Source organism: Sitophilus oryzae, unplaced genomic scaffold (genome assembly GCF_002938485.1).
Source record: "Sitophilus oryzae breed Bouriz unplaced genomic scaffold, Soryzae_2.0 scaffold_1947_pilon_pilon, whole genome shotgun sequence".
Taxonomy (NCBI): Eukaryota; Metazoa; Arthropoda; class Insecta; order Coleoptera; family Curculionidae; genus Sitophilus; species Sitophilus oryzae.
In genome coordinates, this window is record NW_022146665.1 from 234,157 (window position 1) to 251,359 (window position 17,203).

Consider the following 17,203-nt stretch of genomic DNA (forward strand, 5'->3'; position numbering starts at 1 on the left):
GTCGTTTTTAATGCTGCTTAGCTATCGGATAAGATGGCTATTTCCAACATTAGGAGTAAGGACGCGGTATTTCTGAATTATTGTTCATTTGATACAAAAATCAACAAATAGCTCCCGTTTTTAGCCGACCATACCAATAGGTATGGTAGGCTATTAAGATCGACAAAATTTTTTTTTTTTTAATTTCACTCAAAATGAGTTATTCGGATTATAAATGACCTAAATACAAAATATTTTCATGGTGTCTGTCTGTCCGTCTGTAACACGATAACTCAAAAACCGCTAAACCGATTTTAACCAAATTTGGCACAAAAATACTGTGGCACCCGAGAATCTGGCCATTAGTTTTTGGTGGGGGTGGGGGGTTGGTAAATGGGTATGGGATGGGGTTAAAAATTTTAAAAAATCGTAACTCCAAAATTACAGTAGCTAGCGAAACGCCGGTTTTCAATTTAAGATTAGGAATAATATTTGCAACAAAATTTGTAATAACATCAAAATCCGTCAAAGTCGCAGTTTTTGAGATAAAAAATTGGAAAAATTCCTTTACTTTGAAACTAAAAGAAGTGCCTACCAACTTTTTATTAACATATTTTAGTATGGGGGGCTATGCGTACCTCCCGGCGCCAATTTTTTTTCTAAAATTTTATTTTTCGACATATGACCAATTTTAGGATCAAAACACTTCTCTGTGAATCGCAAAACAAATGTAAAAATGTTTTTAAAATCTATAATTTTAAACACAGCCTGTAATTTGATTATTCCAACAAAAAAAAACATAGAACAGCTATTCTTGTCCTAAAAACGCTGCTCATTTTGGAGTATATCCCCGGGATCGCCGCCCCTACAGCCCCGATGACGTCACGCGCACCCCCAGCCTCCCCACGCACAACCGATTTCTCAATAGACCCGTCGGCGGCGGCTCTCTGTTGTGGCCCACGTTTCCTCGGCGTGAAACATCAGAACGGTTGCCAGAAAACTTCGTCAAAACAAGATGTCTACACGTATACAGGGTGGTGCCTCTCATACGCCGCGAAAGCTCCAAGGAGAACGGTAGTTTATATCGAGATGAAATTTTGGCAGCATATGTTGGTTAACTGAAATCATTTTATAAAAATATATAGAATTATACAGGGTGTTCCCCAAAAAAGTTACACATCAAAGTTGTGTTTTTTCACCCTTTATATTAAGGGATTTTCGGATTCTAGGAAAAAAATAATGGTGAGTTTTATTAAAGAAATATATACCTAAAATCTAAGGATTTTGACATATTTCACATTTTGTGAAAATGAAGAGTAAATTTCAAATTTCGATAACAGCTACCTAAATTTTAGTTGACCTTGTATAGCTTGATATTTAATTACAGTAACCATTGTATGTTAAACCAAATTGAAATTTGACCCGAAAAGTTATACAGGGTAAGACAAAATTAATATGGTCAAGTAACATTAGTCACTTTTAAAAGCAAAAGTTACTGCTTTATTTTAAATGGAACACCTAGTATATTATTCCGGTGTTCAGTGGGGAATTTATATATCTTCAAAATATTATTAAGGTTGCCTACCCCTCAGACAAAGATTTTTCTAGATATTTTAATTTTTAAGATTTTGCGCCAGTAGATCTTTATTATTTTAAAAATCTAGGGGTGGCTGTAAAAAGATACAGGGTGGCTTTAACAAAAATTAAAGATTGTATAGTAAATACTCAACGGTAATAAAAAGTTACACGTTTAAAACATATTTTAATTATTAGAGAATTAAAACAAGATATAAACTTATAATTATGTGACAAAAATTAGATAGATGAAATCGAATGCTCAAAATGCTTCATTTCCTGTTAACTACATAAAATGATTGTCTTTTCAATTTAAAGGCATCTGTGGAGTTCTACCTCGAAAAGCAGCTATAATAATTTCATGTCATGTTGTCGACAATAGTTGGTCGAGTTTTGTAAACACTGTCTTTAACATATCCCCATAAAAAGAACCCAGACTAGATAAAATTGGGAGCATTAAGTATTCAATTATTATTCACCAACTAATAGAATCATATCAATTCTTTCTGATGTAGGATAAGTTTGCATTTTCGGCAAATTTCTAATTTTTTTTGTTTTAACTGACACCAAATGACAACTAGTTGTTAAAGTTGGACTAATTAGACAGCTATGTTGAAGAAACGGCAGACATATCACAGCCACCTTAGATTTTATCAAATAATAAAGATCTACTCCGATCAAATCATGTAAATGAAAATATCTAGGAAAATCTTTATTTTAGAGGTAGGCAACCTTAATAATATTTTGAAGAGACGTGAATTCTCCATTGAATATCGGAATAATATACTGGGTGTTCCATTTAAAATAAAATAGTAACATGCTTTTAAAGGTGACCAATGTTCAATATTAATTTTGTCTCACCCTGTATAAATTTTTGGATGAAGTTTTAGTTTAATTTAAAGTACAATAGTTAATTTAACTACATATTAGGCTATACCGGGTAAATTCCAATTTAGGTAGCTTTTATTGTAATTTAAAAATTGTTCTTTATTTCTAGAAAATGTTAAGTATGCCAAAAACCTTACATTTTAGTCATATACTTCTCTTATAAAACTCACCTTTATTTTTTTCTCAGAATACGAAAATCAATTAATATATAGGGTGTTCCATTACAAAAAAACACAATTTGGATATGTAACTTTTTTTGGGGACACCCTGTAGCACTCTCTATATTTTTAAAAAGTGCAACGTTTAAAAAGTATTATATTGTTCTTGTTTTTAACTCTATTTTTATGATTTTTGTAGTAAACTATACAGGGTGTTTCAAAAAAACATGTGCCATCTCTCGTGGGGAGACTCCTCACCTAAAAATAAGATTTATTTTTCATATCAACATAGGTCCGACTCTGCTTTGTTTCGTAGCTACAGGGTGTTTGGTTTGGTCTTAATACTTTTTAGATTTATTATAATTTTCTTCCAAATACTTTTAGCGTTTCGAATAAAAATTTGACGGTAAAAGTTATTATAAATGTGACATGTTTTAAAGCTAAAAAAATGTCGACATAATCGCCAGGAGCGTGCATATGGGTTATCACTAGAATATTTTTCAAAAAAAAAACATCTACTGACTTTTTTCTTTTCATATCAAAATTGTGTAGGCCGTTTAATGCCAATTAAAAGTCATCTCTTGATATTTTGTCGAATTCGGTCTCCTTGATGAGATAAACGCAAATTTATAAATATATTAATTAATTATTGGATAATTTAATTAATAAAATTAATAAATTATATACTTGATCTAATTTATTATTTAATATTAATACTATTAGTTAACTCAAACTATGCATTTCCATATCCATGTTCCTAGGAACTTTTTTCATATTTTTTGGTGAGCAATCAATGAGTACTTATTTAAAACTTTCGCAAGTTAATGATATTAAATTTTTTTAAAGGTTGCTATTATAGTCTGTCCAACGAGAAGATCCTTGACAGTGATAGATGTGTCTGTCATAATGTGTTCAAAATATTGTGAGAAAAACTGTATAAAACTGAAAAAATGTAATCGAGTTATTTTGTTTAATAAAAAACGGTATGTGTTAATACAAAACAAACAAAAACAAGACACCACATACCAAAAAATATAAAAAAGAATTATTTCTTACTTTCAAGCTTTATTAAACTTCCCGCATTTATGATTATATTTATCAATATATCTTATGTACAAATACAAATTTGTAATATTCCACAGGAATAAATAAAACAACATAAATAAAACAAACTATTTTATTAATAATAACACTTACCGAATATTATACCTCACAGGTTGATTAATTAACTTTAATCTTAATTTTTTTAAATCAGTACCTTTTGACATTATTTTTCTGCAGTACTAAAATCCATTATTTCCCTATCGTGTGATGTCGATATTTTACAGCTACTCCAGTTTTTAGTATGTGTTTAGAGTATGGTCCTTCTACCATATTCGAGATGCATTTATCTACGACGAGATAGTATACGAACTTTATTGATAGTAACTTTATTGGTGTATCTGTATAAGACTTTCTGCCTGAGCAGCGAGTATTAACCATAAACTGTGCTCTGGGTTCTACAGTTAATTTTCACTCGATTTTTCCTCCAACCTTCTTGATCTTGACTTCAAAAGACACAAAACACACGTAATAACACGAATCAAAATGCATCATCTTCCAAAACGCAGGGTATTTGACAAAAGTTGTCACAAAATTATAACCTATAATTTGGCAAGACTTTGACAAACGTCAAAAATCTAAAGGCGAGTTCATACGCATCGGCGTCCATTTGTCGTTTATCGTTCCGTCAAACCAATAAAATTGAAATACGTTCTGTCATTTTTGAAATAAACCAATAAAACTGGTTAAAAACAACAAGTGACGACGCATGACGAATTTATGTTTAAACCCATCCATAGTTAACTTAAAAATTATTAGAAACTTTTTTTAGTAAAATAAATAGATTGGTATGGGGCGTCATCTGCTTTTCTTCTGTCATCGTCTGTCGAAATCTTACCTGAGAAAAAAAACAGAGTATACACTTGTATCAAAGCAAATACAAATATCCAGAGCCAGCTTTTAATCGGCATTAAGCTGCTTATACTATTTTGCTAACAAAAGAAAAATAAGTCAGTGGCATACATGCTTTTTTTAGAAAAATATTACAGTGGTAAGCCATATGCACGTTCCTGGTGAATATATCGACACTTTTTTAGCTTTAAATAAGTCGCATTTACAGTATTAATTACCCTGCATAATACGACTCGCAGACTTGAACTTAATACGTCTCAAAAATAATTAAATATAATCTAAACTAACTTTCTTCTACTTTATTTGCTCACGTAAGTACACAAGAACAGCGTCTATATTTCAATTAACAGTTTAGAGGTATCTAATGCAATTCCCATAAATAATAGCATTATTATTAGCTTGCTCGGTGGCTGGTAACTACCTGAGCATACTAGTATCGTTCGCACAAAGGAGAAAGATACGAAAATTATTCCACGTTTCGGAATCACGTTTCTATCAGTGGGATGCAGATTTTGTGAAGCGTAGGAGGTGAATTTTGTCAAATTAACGAAATATGCATTAATTCTGGTTAGGTTCGAAATTACGAGAGCAAATTGTGTTTATTTTTCCCGCCCACTTTTAACATTAATTTAGGGATGATATTTTCGCTCACATTTTCAGCAACACGTAGCTAGGAATGTCTAAAAGTATCGATATCGATACCATTTTCTCCATGATTTGTGATTTCGATTTTTTGGAATACAGGGTGTTCCTTAATGACATGCTAATAGTTAAGGAGGTGATTCTTGGATCTATTCTAAGAAAAAAATAAATATATGTCCTAAACATCTTAACTTTTCAGATTTCAGGTCTTTCACGTCTTCCATGTATCAAAATCATTATTTTGATATGCAAAAGAAAATGTTTTATTTCTTAATTTCCTTCCAGCCCATGCAGAAATTATTTCGCACGCCAGTCACCGCATCAAATTTTCAGCGATTTGGACCTGAAGTAAACTGACTTTTCCCACGGGAACTCTTGCTTGTTATATTATGATAAAATTTAAATTAAATTTTTTTCTAAAAAAGAGGCATTAAATTTGAGAGTACCCATGCACATGTACACTTATTGGCACAATAGAATGCAATGGAGAAGAATTGTAAACTCAGATAACAGCAACCAAAAAGTAAGGATGCAACAAAGCAATGAGATTTTTGAATGTCCGGAGTACGGAAGAGGGATAACATTACGTATCGGATTTTTCAGTCACAGAGCTGCTCATGAAAGAAGACGCTTTGCGTGACCATCTTCTAATTCGTGTCAAATACTCGACAGCAAGTAATGGTAATAGTAGTAGTAGTAGTAGTACACTTATTGAGGAATTATGGTAATCTTACACCCTGTATAAAAAAACGTAGTTTGTATTTACAGCAACAATCATTATTTTAACAGTAAAACACTAGATTCCAAAAATAAATAAATATTGAAGAAATCTGATATGAGTACTTATGAAAATTATCTTCTCGAAAAAGTGTACGAAAATTCGTCGTACGGTGTTGCCAAGTGAATCTTTCGATAATTATCTAGGGAAATCGTATTTAGCCGCAAAAAGTAATTGTCAATATCCTGGAAGCGACGGGAAACGAGTTGGCTGTGGATGCTCGTTATGCACAAACGCCTACTAGATCAGGCTAAAGGTCACGACGGAGCCATCTCCAGGAGGAAGAGTGAACTCGATTTTACGTCGAACGGTTTTGAAAACGCCCACGAAAATTCGTTAGGTTTATTTGAGAAAAAAAAATTAATTTCCTATTCCAGATTTATCAGATTGCTGCATTGGGAAAGGAAATAAAACACTAACTGGTAGAAGCTCTGTTAGATTTAAATCTGAATATAAACACCCACGAGCAAATTTAACATTTAAAAAAAGATAATATAAAAGATTTTATGAATTTTAAGATATTACAAAAAATCTGGATATCTCCATAGAAACTTATGGGCTTCAAATTTGTATACAAATGCCATATGAGGAAGAATCTCAATCATATTCAAATCCAGAATACCGCTTTATCTAAAGAAGAAAACAGTCAACCAATGTGTACTACCAGTCTCATGACCTGGATACTTCAAACGGACATTATAAGGAAACTGTAGGTCTCACATCGCTCAATGGAACCAAGAAAGACGGTAAAATAATAGAATGGATACAACAAAAGACCCAAATAATAGATGCCCTCTACAGAATCAAATCCCTCAAGTGGCAATGAGCATGACACGTGACAAGAAGGACGAACAGATACATCAATGACAGCATCATGGGCGCCGGACAGGGGGGGCAAGAGGGGGCATTTGCCCCCCCCCCCTGGACACTGAAACAGTAAAAATAAAAGCTATCTTTTTACATCCATCTGTAAAAAAATAATCATTATTATGAAATTTTGGTAATTATTGGGAAAACTGGAAATCGTCAGATTTTCACCAAAATTGGTATACACCCTATTTTGAGGTCGTAGATTACGAATCTGAAGTTTTTACTTGGCGGTCTCTTACCGTTTTTCAGAAAAACGGAAAATTATTTCAACATCGAATTTTTCTTAATTTCTCATATTTTTAAGGTTTTCTAGCACATATTTTGTTAGGTATTCAATAAACAATGATGTTATTGCTATTTTCTGTTACTTTTTTAACCAATTCAATGCATAATAGAGGAAAATTTGCTAAAATAAATTTGTAAACAATCTGAAAATGTTGGGTTATGTGTTTCTGGCATTTAAAGCAACGTTGCCAATGCTAAACCTAAATTTAGCGTGATTTTTTCGCTCATTCTGGGATTACGAAAGGCGGTCGCCAGAAGAACGGCTCCTTTTCATAATTGCTATTTTACCAACGAGAACTGACTATTTATAACCACGAAGTTGCACGAAAGAGATTTGATTGCATTGCTTACAACTTCCATGCGGAGGGTGTTAATCTTTTGTTGTTATATTATATCAAAAAAAGATTAACCCCCTCCGCAAAGAAGTTAAAACCAATGCAATCAAAACCCTTCCGTGCAACTTCGTGGTTATGAATAATATAATATAACAAAAAAAAGATTAACCCCCTCCACATAGAAGTTGAAACCAATGCAATCAAAACTCTTCCGCGTAACTTTGTGGATATAGGTAGGTAGGTATATTTAATTATTTGTCGATCTCATAATAGGAAATTTATTTAAAATCCCTAATCACCCGAAAAATAGAAGATATGGCAACGTTGTAAATTTTCAAATTTCTAGATTAGGTTTAGAATATATTTGTCTCTCTCATTACATAGGGGAGAGAAAGAAGGATATATCAAATGTCAAACTTCCGTCTGGTCTCAATTTTCTTTGTTATTTTGTTAAGAAAAGCGTTTTTCAGTAAAATTTTGGACATTTTTCTATCCCCAATTAAGTGCAGCTTTTAGATAAACTATAATATAACGGAAATATAGTGAAATTATTACTTTATAGGGCAGAAATAAAGAAGAATTCAATGTTGAAATAATTTTCCGTTTTTCTTAAAAACGGTAAGAGACCGCCAAGAAAAAAGTTCAGATTCGTAATCTACGACCTCAAAATAGTGTGTATACCAATTTTGGTGAAAATCGGATGATTTCCAGTTTTCCCAATAATTACCGAAATTTTTAGGTGTTACCTGTAAAATAATAAAAAATGTATTTCAATTTTTATTTATTTTTACCTTGCCCCCCCCCTAAACTTCATTCTTCCGGCGCCCATGGACAGCATGGTACCCACGAGGAATTAAAAGACCTAGCAGACGACCAAACCTGAGATGGGACCATGATATTAATGCATGAAAATTAGCAGGAATAACTTGTGTCTGCATAACCAACAATGGACCCAATTAAAAAGAGAGTATCCCTGTGAGGGAGACTACATCATAATTGGAAATGTTTGAATAAGCTGAGAATGATGAATATAGAAAAATTATAGGATAGAACGTTTCCAGATACACAAATATATTTCGAAAAAAAATGGAACTTTTGGAACAGAGTATAACTTGTTTATCTTATTTCTTTATTCGAACAAGAAATTTAAACTTACTACATCAAAGGTAGGTATATCTAGATAGTACTTGTAACTAGTTGAATGGCTAGTTAATGTAGGTAGATAAGTTTCATCCAAGTTTCCAAGAAAATTTCCAATAGATCGATCGGGAACTTGGTCCGCAGGAAGCTTTCGGCGATATTGTTTACTAAACAAGGCTTGTAACATGAGTTAGCAACGTGAATGAATGACGCTATCTTGTTTACTTTGAGTTAAGAGGGCCTACACATGATGTTATTAATATTGTATTAACTTAACTAACGTTTTATGTATACATCTCTGATTTTAACTTGTTTCTTTAATTTTTTAATATAGTATATTTTTTAATTTCAGTAAAATTAATCTTTAAGCTTTATTCAGAACCTCCCAATTAGTGGAATAAACTAGTGGTTTCAATTAGCGTAGAAGTTTGTTCCTCTAATTTGAATATAAGCATTCAGAACGTCAAAATTGGTAGTAGGAATTTTAAATTAGCGGAAAAAGTTACCAAACTTTTAACTTTTCCACTAATTATACTTCAAAATTTGCGAGGAATGTCATTTTGTGGTTAGAAATCAAAAGTTTATTGTTTTATAAGCTAAATATTAGGCTTTCCCTATGGATACAACTGATTACCGCAAGCTGTTGCTAGGATATTCTATTCATTTTAATTGTATTTTTTAGACATTGTGTATGATCCTAAACTAAAAAGTATAAAGTGTAACTGAAACCACTAATTTATACCACTAATTGCGAGGTTCTGAATGAAGCTTAACACTTTGTCTTAAAATACTATTACATTTGTCATTTTTAATCATCATTTTGAAGGAATCATCAAAAGTAATTACCTGGACGAAAGTGTAGATTCCAAAATGTACAGAGCGTCCCATTTTCCTGTGTTTTACAGGGTTTTTCATTTATAAGTAGAGATATAAAGATGTGGATTTCACATTACTAGACATTACTATACTATACTCTGTTTTTTTTTTCTCAGGTAAGATTTCGACAGACGATGACAGAAGAAAAGCAGATGACGTCCCATACCAATCTATTTATTTTACTAAAAAAAGTTTCTAATAATTTTTAAGTTAACGATGGATGGGTATAAATATAAATTCGTCATGCGTCGTCACTTGTTGTTTTTAACCAGTTTTATTGGTTTATTTCAAAAATGACAGATCGTATTTCAATTTTATTGGTTTGACGGAACAATGAACGACAAACGGACGCCGATGCGTATGAACTCGCCTTTAGATTTTTGACGTTTGTCAAAGTCTTGCCAAATTATAGGTTATAATTTTGTGACAACTTTTGTCAAATACCCTGCGTTTTGGAAGATGATGCATTTTGATTCGTGTTATTACGTGTGTTTTGTGTCTTTTGAAGTCAAGTGGAGGAAAAATCGAGTGAAAATTAACTGTAGAACCCAGAGCACAGTTTATGGTTAATACTCGCTGCCCAGGCAGAAAGTCTTATACAGATACACCAATAAAGTTACTATCAATAAAGTTCGTATACCATCTCGTCGTAGATAAGTGCATCTCGAATATGGTAGAAGGACCATACTAAACACATACTAAAAACTGGAGTAGCTGTAAAATATCGACATCACACGATAGGTAAATAATGGATTTTAGTACTGCAGAAAAATAATGTCAAAAGGTACTGGTTTAAAAAAAATAAGATTAAAGTTAATTAATCAACCTGTGAGGTATAAAATTTGGTAAGTGTTATTATTAATAAAATAGTTTGTTTTATTTATGTTGTTTATTCCTGCGGAATATTACAAATTTGTATTTGTACATAAGTTATATTGATAAATATAATCATAAATGCGGGATGTTTCATAAAGCTTGAAAGCAATAAATAGTTCTTTTTTATATTTTTTGGTATGTGGTGTCTTGTTTTTGTTTGTTTTGTATTAACACATACCGTTTTTTATTAAATAAAATAACTCGATTACATTTTTTCAGTTTTATACAGTTTTTTTCACAATATTTTGAAGTTACTTGTCAGTCAAATTTTAAATACATATATTAATTTCCTGCTATGCGTTCCAGTTGTACCAACTTATTTCTTTGTAAAATAAAATAAACTACTTTGAAATTAAAATGACAGACACATCTATCACTGTCAAGGATCTTCTCGTTGGACAGACTATTTTTTTTATGAGACTAAAAATGCTACACACAGATTGTTTAACATATTTTTTGTCGTTGTTCATATTCTATAAAAAAAACGTTAAACGCTTTAAGCAAAAAGAATCTGTGCACCTACACAAAAAAAAAAGAAATGACTGTGTGGGAAGACCACTTAATTCGATATACGCATTCTCTCAAAATTGGTTAATTTATAATGTACTTTGAAGAACAACGTTCTGGCCGCCCACGATATTGTCGTCCTTTTTGCGAGATAAACAAATATTATCCTTATAATTTGCCATCTAATACTGTAAAAATATCAGGCGATATAAACAAGCGTTCCGTAACAAAGGAAACAGGAGAAGCAAAAGGAAAGAAGATAATCTAACACACACATTAAATAAAAATACTAAAAGAATGAGTGTATCGACAAAATCAAAAAGATCGCGATGGTGCTTTAATATGGCTGACTTAAATTCCTGTTAATCAGTATCGACCTATTTTTTTAAACGTGTTCAAATAAATTAATGGTTGGGAACAATGAATTTAAAAATATCTCCCTCGATTACGTAACTAAAAGTGTAATTGATATGAAATATATGGTTACATTTTTCTTTTTCAAGTCTTAAAAATCAAAAGGCGTTCCTTTGGTAATATAATTCGATTTCGTTCTTTGATAGGTGGTTAATATTAATTTTGATTAAGGTCATATTTTTTTGTTGCTGTTAAAGTATCACATTTTCCATTAATTATTATAACCTTTTCCGTAGCATTGAACTAAATAAATTTTGTGATTCTTTACCATTTCAAAACAGCTTTACAGAACAGCAAAAAAACTTGACGTTAATTAAAATTCTATCAATAACAATCTATCAAAAAAACGAAAACGAAATTATATTACCATAGAAATGCGTTTTGATTTTTACTTGATTTTTAACTGAAAAAAATTCAACCATATTTCCATGCTTTTCTTATTTTCTCTAAAACGTTATGGAAAATTTTAAAAGTATAAAATGGGAGTTAACCATTTTAGAACAAGCAAAATTTTTTTAAATTTTTGAAGAACGAATTTTTCTCAAAACTTCAATATAAAAAAATTCTCTAGCAAAAAGCAATCCAATATTATTACACTTTCCTTATTTTTAGTCAATGTTTCGAGACAAAGAAGCCAGGAGAAGCAAAAAGGAAAAAGGAAATCGAACACGCAACTGACGTAAGAAAAGCTCTCATCTATTAAGTGCTCTGTTTGTTTTTATCAGGCGTCAAACAACGTAATCTAAACTATTAGCGCTAATGCTGATTTGCGTATGTGTTCATTCGCTTATTTTTTTATTGTACACGCGTTATCGTCATTCATAAAATTTATCAAATTAAGAGGATATGCGTGATGCGATCAGTAATGCATATAGGTACAGTGTCGCATTTTCTTGTGTTTTAATAGATGGTTATTTTCTTTTATCTATGACTATTTATTGATTTCTTTATATTCGTCTGTCTGAACAGAACAATGAAGTGAAAATTTAAGATTTAAGGTTATGGTTCAATACAGTTGCAAAAAGGTAGTGGCTCGACGTCCTACCAACGTAAGAATAAGGAAATTTAAACAACATTGGAATTAGTAAAACAGACGACGTTTGCATAACGTTGGAATAGGTCCTGAAACTGACGTCGGAAAACTCTTTATTGCCCAACATTGTAACTACGTTGTCCGAATCACCTAAAGATCACTTAAGCAAAAAAGGTTACAAGACAACGTTTATTCGACGTCCCAGAAGCTTTTACTTTGTTGTAGTACTAGTTCAACGTCGGCACAACGTTACAACAACGTTTACATTTATTTTAATACCCAAGGTACGGAGCTAACTATTTTTTGTAACTAATCCAACGTTGTGTTTAGTAAACATGTGGTCGCAAGTCGTGAAAATGCTACTTGGGTAGTTAGTTTAGGTTAGCTTAGGTTATTCCTTCTGCGAACGCTTTAAACTTCATACGCATGCTTCGGATCGTTGTAGACTATTTCTGACTACTCTGCAAACGAAGCTTTTAAAACTTCGAGACTCAACTAAAATCGAGTTACCCATATACATATAAAGTAAAACTTACCTTTCCTGATCTTAGGGTTACTTTGCCACCGCACCTAGCACAACAGCGAATGGTGCAGTAGTTGCAGATGTGACCAATGCCGTCAGCAAACTTCGTTTTAAGGCAAATGTGACAGGTGGCTTCTAGTTCGTTGCCAGCTTTCTTGTGTTGCTCGCTGCGACTCCTGATCTGCTGTTCCAAGATCTGCACCTCGTCTGCCTTCCTCCTGCAAAGACATATATATCATTTCTTTAATGATGATCATAAAACAATCCATGCACTCAGATACAAAGGTAGATATTTCATATTTGAGAATATGAAGTATCTACCTTTAGCAAAATAAAAAAATGTTTCGCTAACCATGTTAGCATCATCAGCAGATGATTAAAACTGAGAGTTTTGGTTTGGTTAGGTTAGGTTAAGAAATAAAATAAATAATGACAATAGAAATCTGAAATTCTTTTAGTTTTAATACCCAATTTTTTTAGAAATAAAATTGTTTGTAATATTGTACCAGATAGTAAAAGACCTTGTAGGACACCTAATTTTGACACATCTCTGAAAGATTTTGCGTTAAATAGAAAGCATATTATCATTAAAAATAGAATCAAAGTTTTAACAGTATAGCAATAACTATTTGATTTATTTTCATAATACAGATGGATACGATAGTCACATATTCTACAACGTCGAATAACAGTATCTGCTTTTATTCTTTATTGCTTGCTTTACTATCTCATGTACAAACAATAAACTCTGCAATTTGCATGTAACTTTAGAAGTAAAATTGTTTATTGTATTTGTAACAAATTTCACAATACAGAAGAATATGATAACCACATATTTAAGAACATATAAGAATAAGAAATAATAAGAAATATGAAGTATCTGCCTTTACAAAATCCTTTAGGACAGCTGACTTTTTTTAAAAAAGGCTGAGAAATATATATTTTTTATTTATTTATTAATATCTCTGAAACTATCAAAACATATTTAAACAAAAAGTAATCTCTTTTAGATCACTTTAAAGTGATCTGAAAGAAAGCCAAAAATGCAATAATATACAGGGTGTTCCATTTAAAAAAAAATATCTCGATCCACTGACAGTTTTTGAGCCGCCCTATAGAAGTTAAAATATTTTCCTGAAATACATCCTCGTACATTCTTTAGGTTTGCACTTAAACAAAATTCTCAAGTTTTTGACTCTAGGAGCTACAGATGCCCGACGCACTATTGCCATACCCTGTATGAAGTATCTGCCTTTACTCTATTACTACCTTATGCACAAAGACTGCATAAACTCTGCAATTGTGTATTATAACAAACGTAAAAATCCTTGTAGGACAACCCTACTTTAACACATCTCCGAAAGATTTCGCATTTAATAGAAAGCATATTATTGTTAATAGAATCAAAGTTTTAACAGTATAGCAATAATTCAGCGTCAAATATAAAGTATCTGCTTTTACTTTCTATTGCTTACTTTATTACCTCATGTACAAACAATAAATTCTATGATTTGTAAATCTTCTAAAAAATTTCACAATACAGAAGAATATGACAACCACATATTTAAAAACATGAAATATGAAGTATCCGCCTTTAGTCTATTATTACTTTATGCACAAACAGTGCATAAACTCTGTAATTGTGTATTATAACAAATAGTAAAAATCCTTGTAGGAAAGCCTACTTTGACACGACACATCTCTGAAAGATTTTGCATTTAATAGACATCAAAGTTTTAACAGTATAGCAATAACTTTTTTTTTTCTTCATATTCTACAATGTCGAATATAAAGTTTCATGTACAATAAACTGTGCAATTTGTATGTAACTTTAGAAGTAAAATTGTTTATTGTATTATAACAAATAGTCAAAGCCCTAACATTATCTAAAATTTCACAATACAAAAGAATATGATAACCACATATTTAAGAACATGAAATATAAAGCATCTGCCTTTATTCTATTACTATCTTATGCACAAACATTAAACTCAGTAATTGTGTATGATAACAAATAGTAAAAAACATTGTAGGACAGCTCACTTTGTCATCTCTAAAAGATTTGTCGTTTAATCGAGAGCACATTATCATCAAAAATAGAACCAAACTTTTCGAGAGTACGTTTGACCGAATCCAAGCTCAAAAGGACCAACCTCATGATCTCCTGTTCCCGTTCCTCTTCCTCCTTCTGCCGCACCATGACCGACTCGATAATGGCCCTCTCTTCGGGAGTCAAATGGGACAAATCGGGCCCCTCGTCCATGCTCCTAGCCCCCGTCGGACATCACCCCGGCCTGCCTACCAACGAGGGGGGCCCACAAGTCTAGCGTCGCCGTGGGACATGCCAGCTAGGAGCTAGAGGTGAGGGCCAGCGGCACACCATAAGAAACGATGAAAGGCGAGCGAGCACCGAACTATGGACGACGATTCGCGCGATCGGGACACGGAATGGATCGCCGGGATCCTTTTTATTTCTGCTTTCGTCTGCCGAACAAACTACGGTCGAATATCACAGATGCATTTACCCATTCATGGACTTTTAATAAATAATGGGATGAGTTAAAATGGGACCAATAGCAGAGGCGGGCCGCGTGACGTCACCAGATAAGGATATTGATCGGGCGACGACAGGCCGGCGCTGTGTGGGATCGGTAGAGGTCCGAATATACAGTGGCGGGTATTATTAGAGGGAAGGGTACGTTAAATCAGAATTCGTACAAAAATTTGTTCGTATAGAAAAAAAAGTCGTCAGAAAAAAATTAATACAGACTTTGACATACAGGGTGGTCCGAACTGTATTCCGGAAACTTCGGCGGCATATTCTGCAGATAAACATAAGAAAAAAAGTTCGTATAAATGTATGTTCTAAAATGCTTAGTTTCAGAGATACAGGGTGTAGAAGTTTCATTTTTATTTCGATTTTTTCCTAATAATTTTTGAAGTAAAGTCAATATTTGGATGCAAATTGGTGTCTGGAAGTTTTTTGACACGAGAAATTTGATTTCGATATCAATATTACTCCTGCTTGTAGAGGGCGCCACCTACATATTTTTCAACTGGTTTGTAGAGTAATAACTGTTCGTCCGTACCTGTATAAAATTACTGAGTAAAAAAATATACATGTACGACGTTTTTTATGTAAAAAAGGTCTCTTGGTAAAAATCGTTACGATCGAGTAATGGTTCTCGATATATTTGGAATCAAAATTATCAATACTTGTCATCGTTGACATAAATAATTAAACATGTTGACTAAATAGTTATTAGACTGGAATCATCAATTTGAAATATTTTTGTGTCAAAAGTTCAACAGAAACTGTTTTATCATCATTTTTTAGCAGAATAATTTATAGTTAACTTGAAAAAAAATATATTTCAGAAATTTATTATTTCAGTTAAATAAGTATCTACTAACATGTTTATTTTTTGTCAATGACATGTTTGACTATTTCCATTTTATATATCTTGAGAACGGTCGCTTGTAGTTATTTTTACCAAGAGACATTTTTCACGTAAAAAGTCACACACAAATAGGAGTCATATTGACATCAAAATCAAAGTTCTCATGTCAAAGAACTCCCAGAAACTTCTACACCCTGTATCTACGAAACTAAGCACTTTAGGCACTTTATATACATTTATACAAACTTTTTTACTTATTTTTATCTGCAGAATATGCTGCCGAAGTTTCCGGAATACAGTTCGGACCACCCTGTATATCTAGACTAATTCTAAAAAAACGAATCTTTATAATATGGCAACAGCTAGTAGATTTAACTGACAATAAAAAAAACAGAAAAGATCCAGTCGTTTTCAAAAGATCCAGTCGTTTAAGCAATTTTTTTTTTTAATTTTCAAAACAAAATAACTCGGTTATTTTGGATATGAAAAACGGTAAAGAGAAAATATGTTTTTTTTTCAGGCGTCGCAAAAGTATTACATAATTTTTGCGACGTGAGTGACAATTGACAAATGTCGGACTCGCTAACGCTACTCCGCCAAACGTACAGAACACAAACCAAACGTACATTCTCGCCACGAAAAGTATCATTTTTATTCCCCCATTTTTATGGTCCCTTTCGAAGCAGATATGTACGCTACTGATCGCAAACTGGAGTCGATTAGACAGCTGACGTTTGAGGAGTACGCTATACGGTAAACTCCGCGTACTTTTTTAGTTGATTTTCTATGGTAACTAATATAATAACTAGTAACGACCGTTATAAATAGTATAACTTACCCCGCTTGGTTTTATTTACTTAAATTATTAAATAGAACGGATATGGGTTAACATAAATATTTTTTGTTAAAAATTAGTTAATATTTTGGATTTATTTTTGACAGAATGTCATAAAAACTGAATAAACACGGG

The 17,203-nt window shown here is 32.3% G+C and overlaps 1 protein-coding gene across 1 annotated transcript in view; it reads right to left on the reverse strand.

The window, feature by feature from the left end:
• LOC115883563 (regulating synaptic membrane exocytosis protein 2-like) overlaps window positions 1–15,095 on the reverse strand; it is a 112,998-nt gene extending 97,903 nt beyond the window's left edge. Inside the window, exons 1-2 of the mRNA XM_030901925.1 lie at window positions 14,986–15,095; window positions 12,846–13,050 (exon numbers count right to left, since the gene is read on the reverse strand). Of these exons, the coding sequence (XP_030757785.1) occupies window positions 12,846–13,050; window positions 14,986–15,095 (315 nt within the window). The remainder of the gene's footprint in view (window positions 1–12,845; window positions 13,051–14,985) is intronic.
• Between the last annotated feature and the right edge of the window lie 2,108 nt (window positions 15,096–17,203).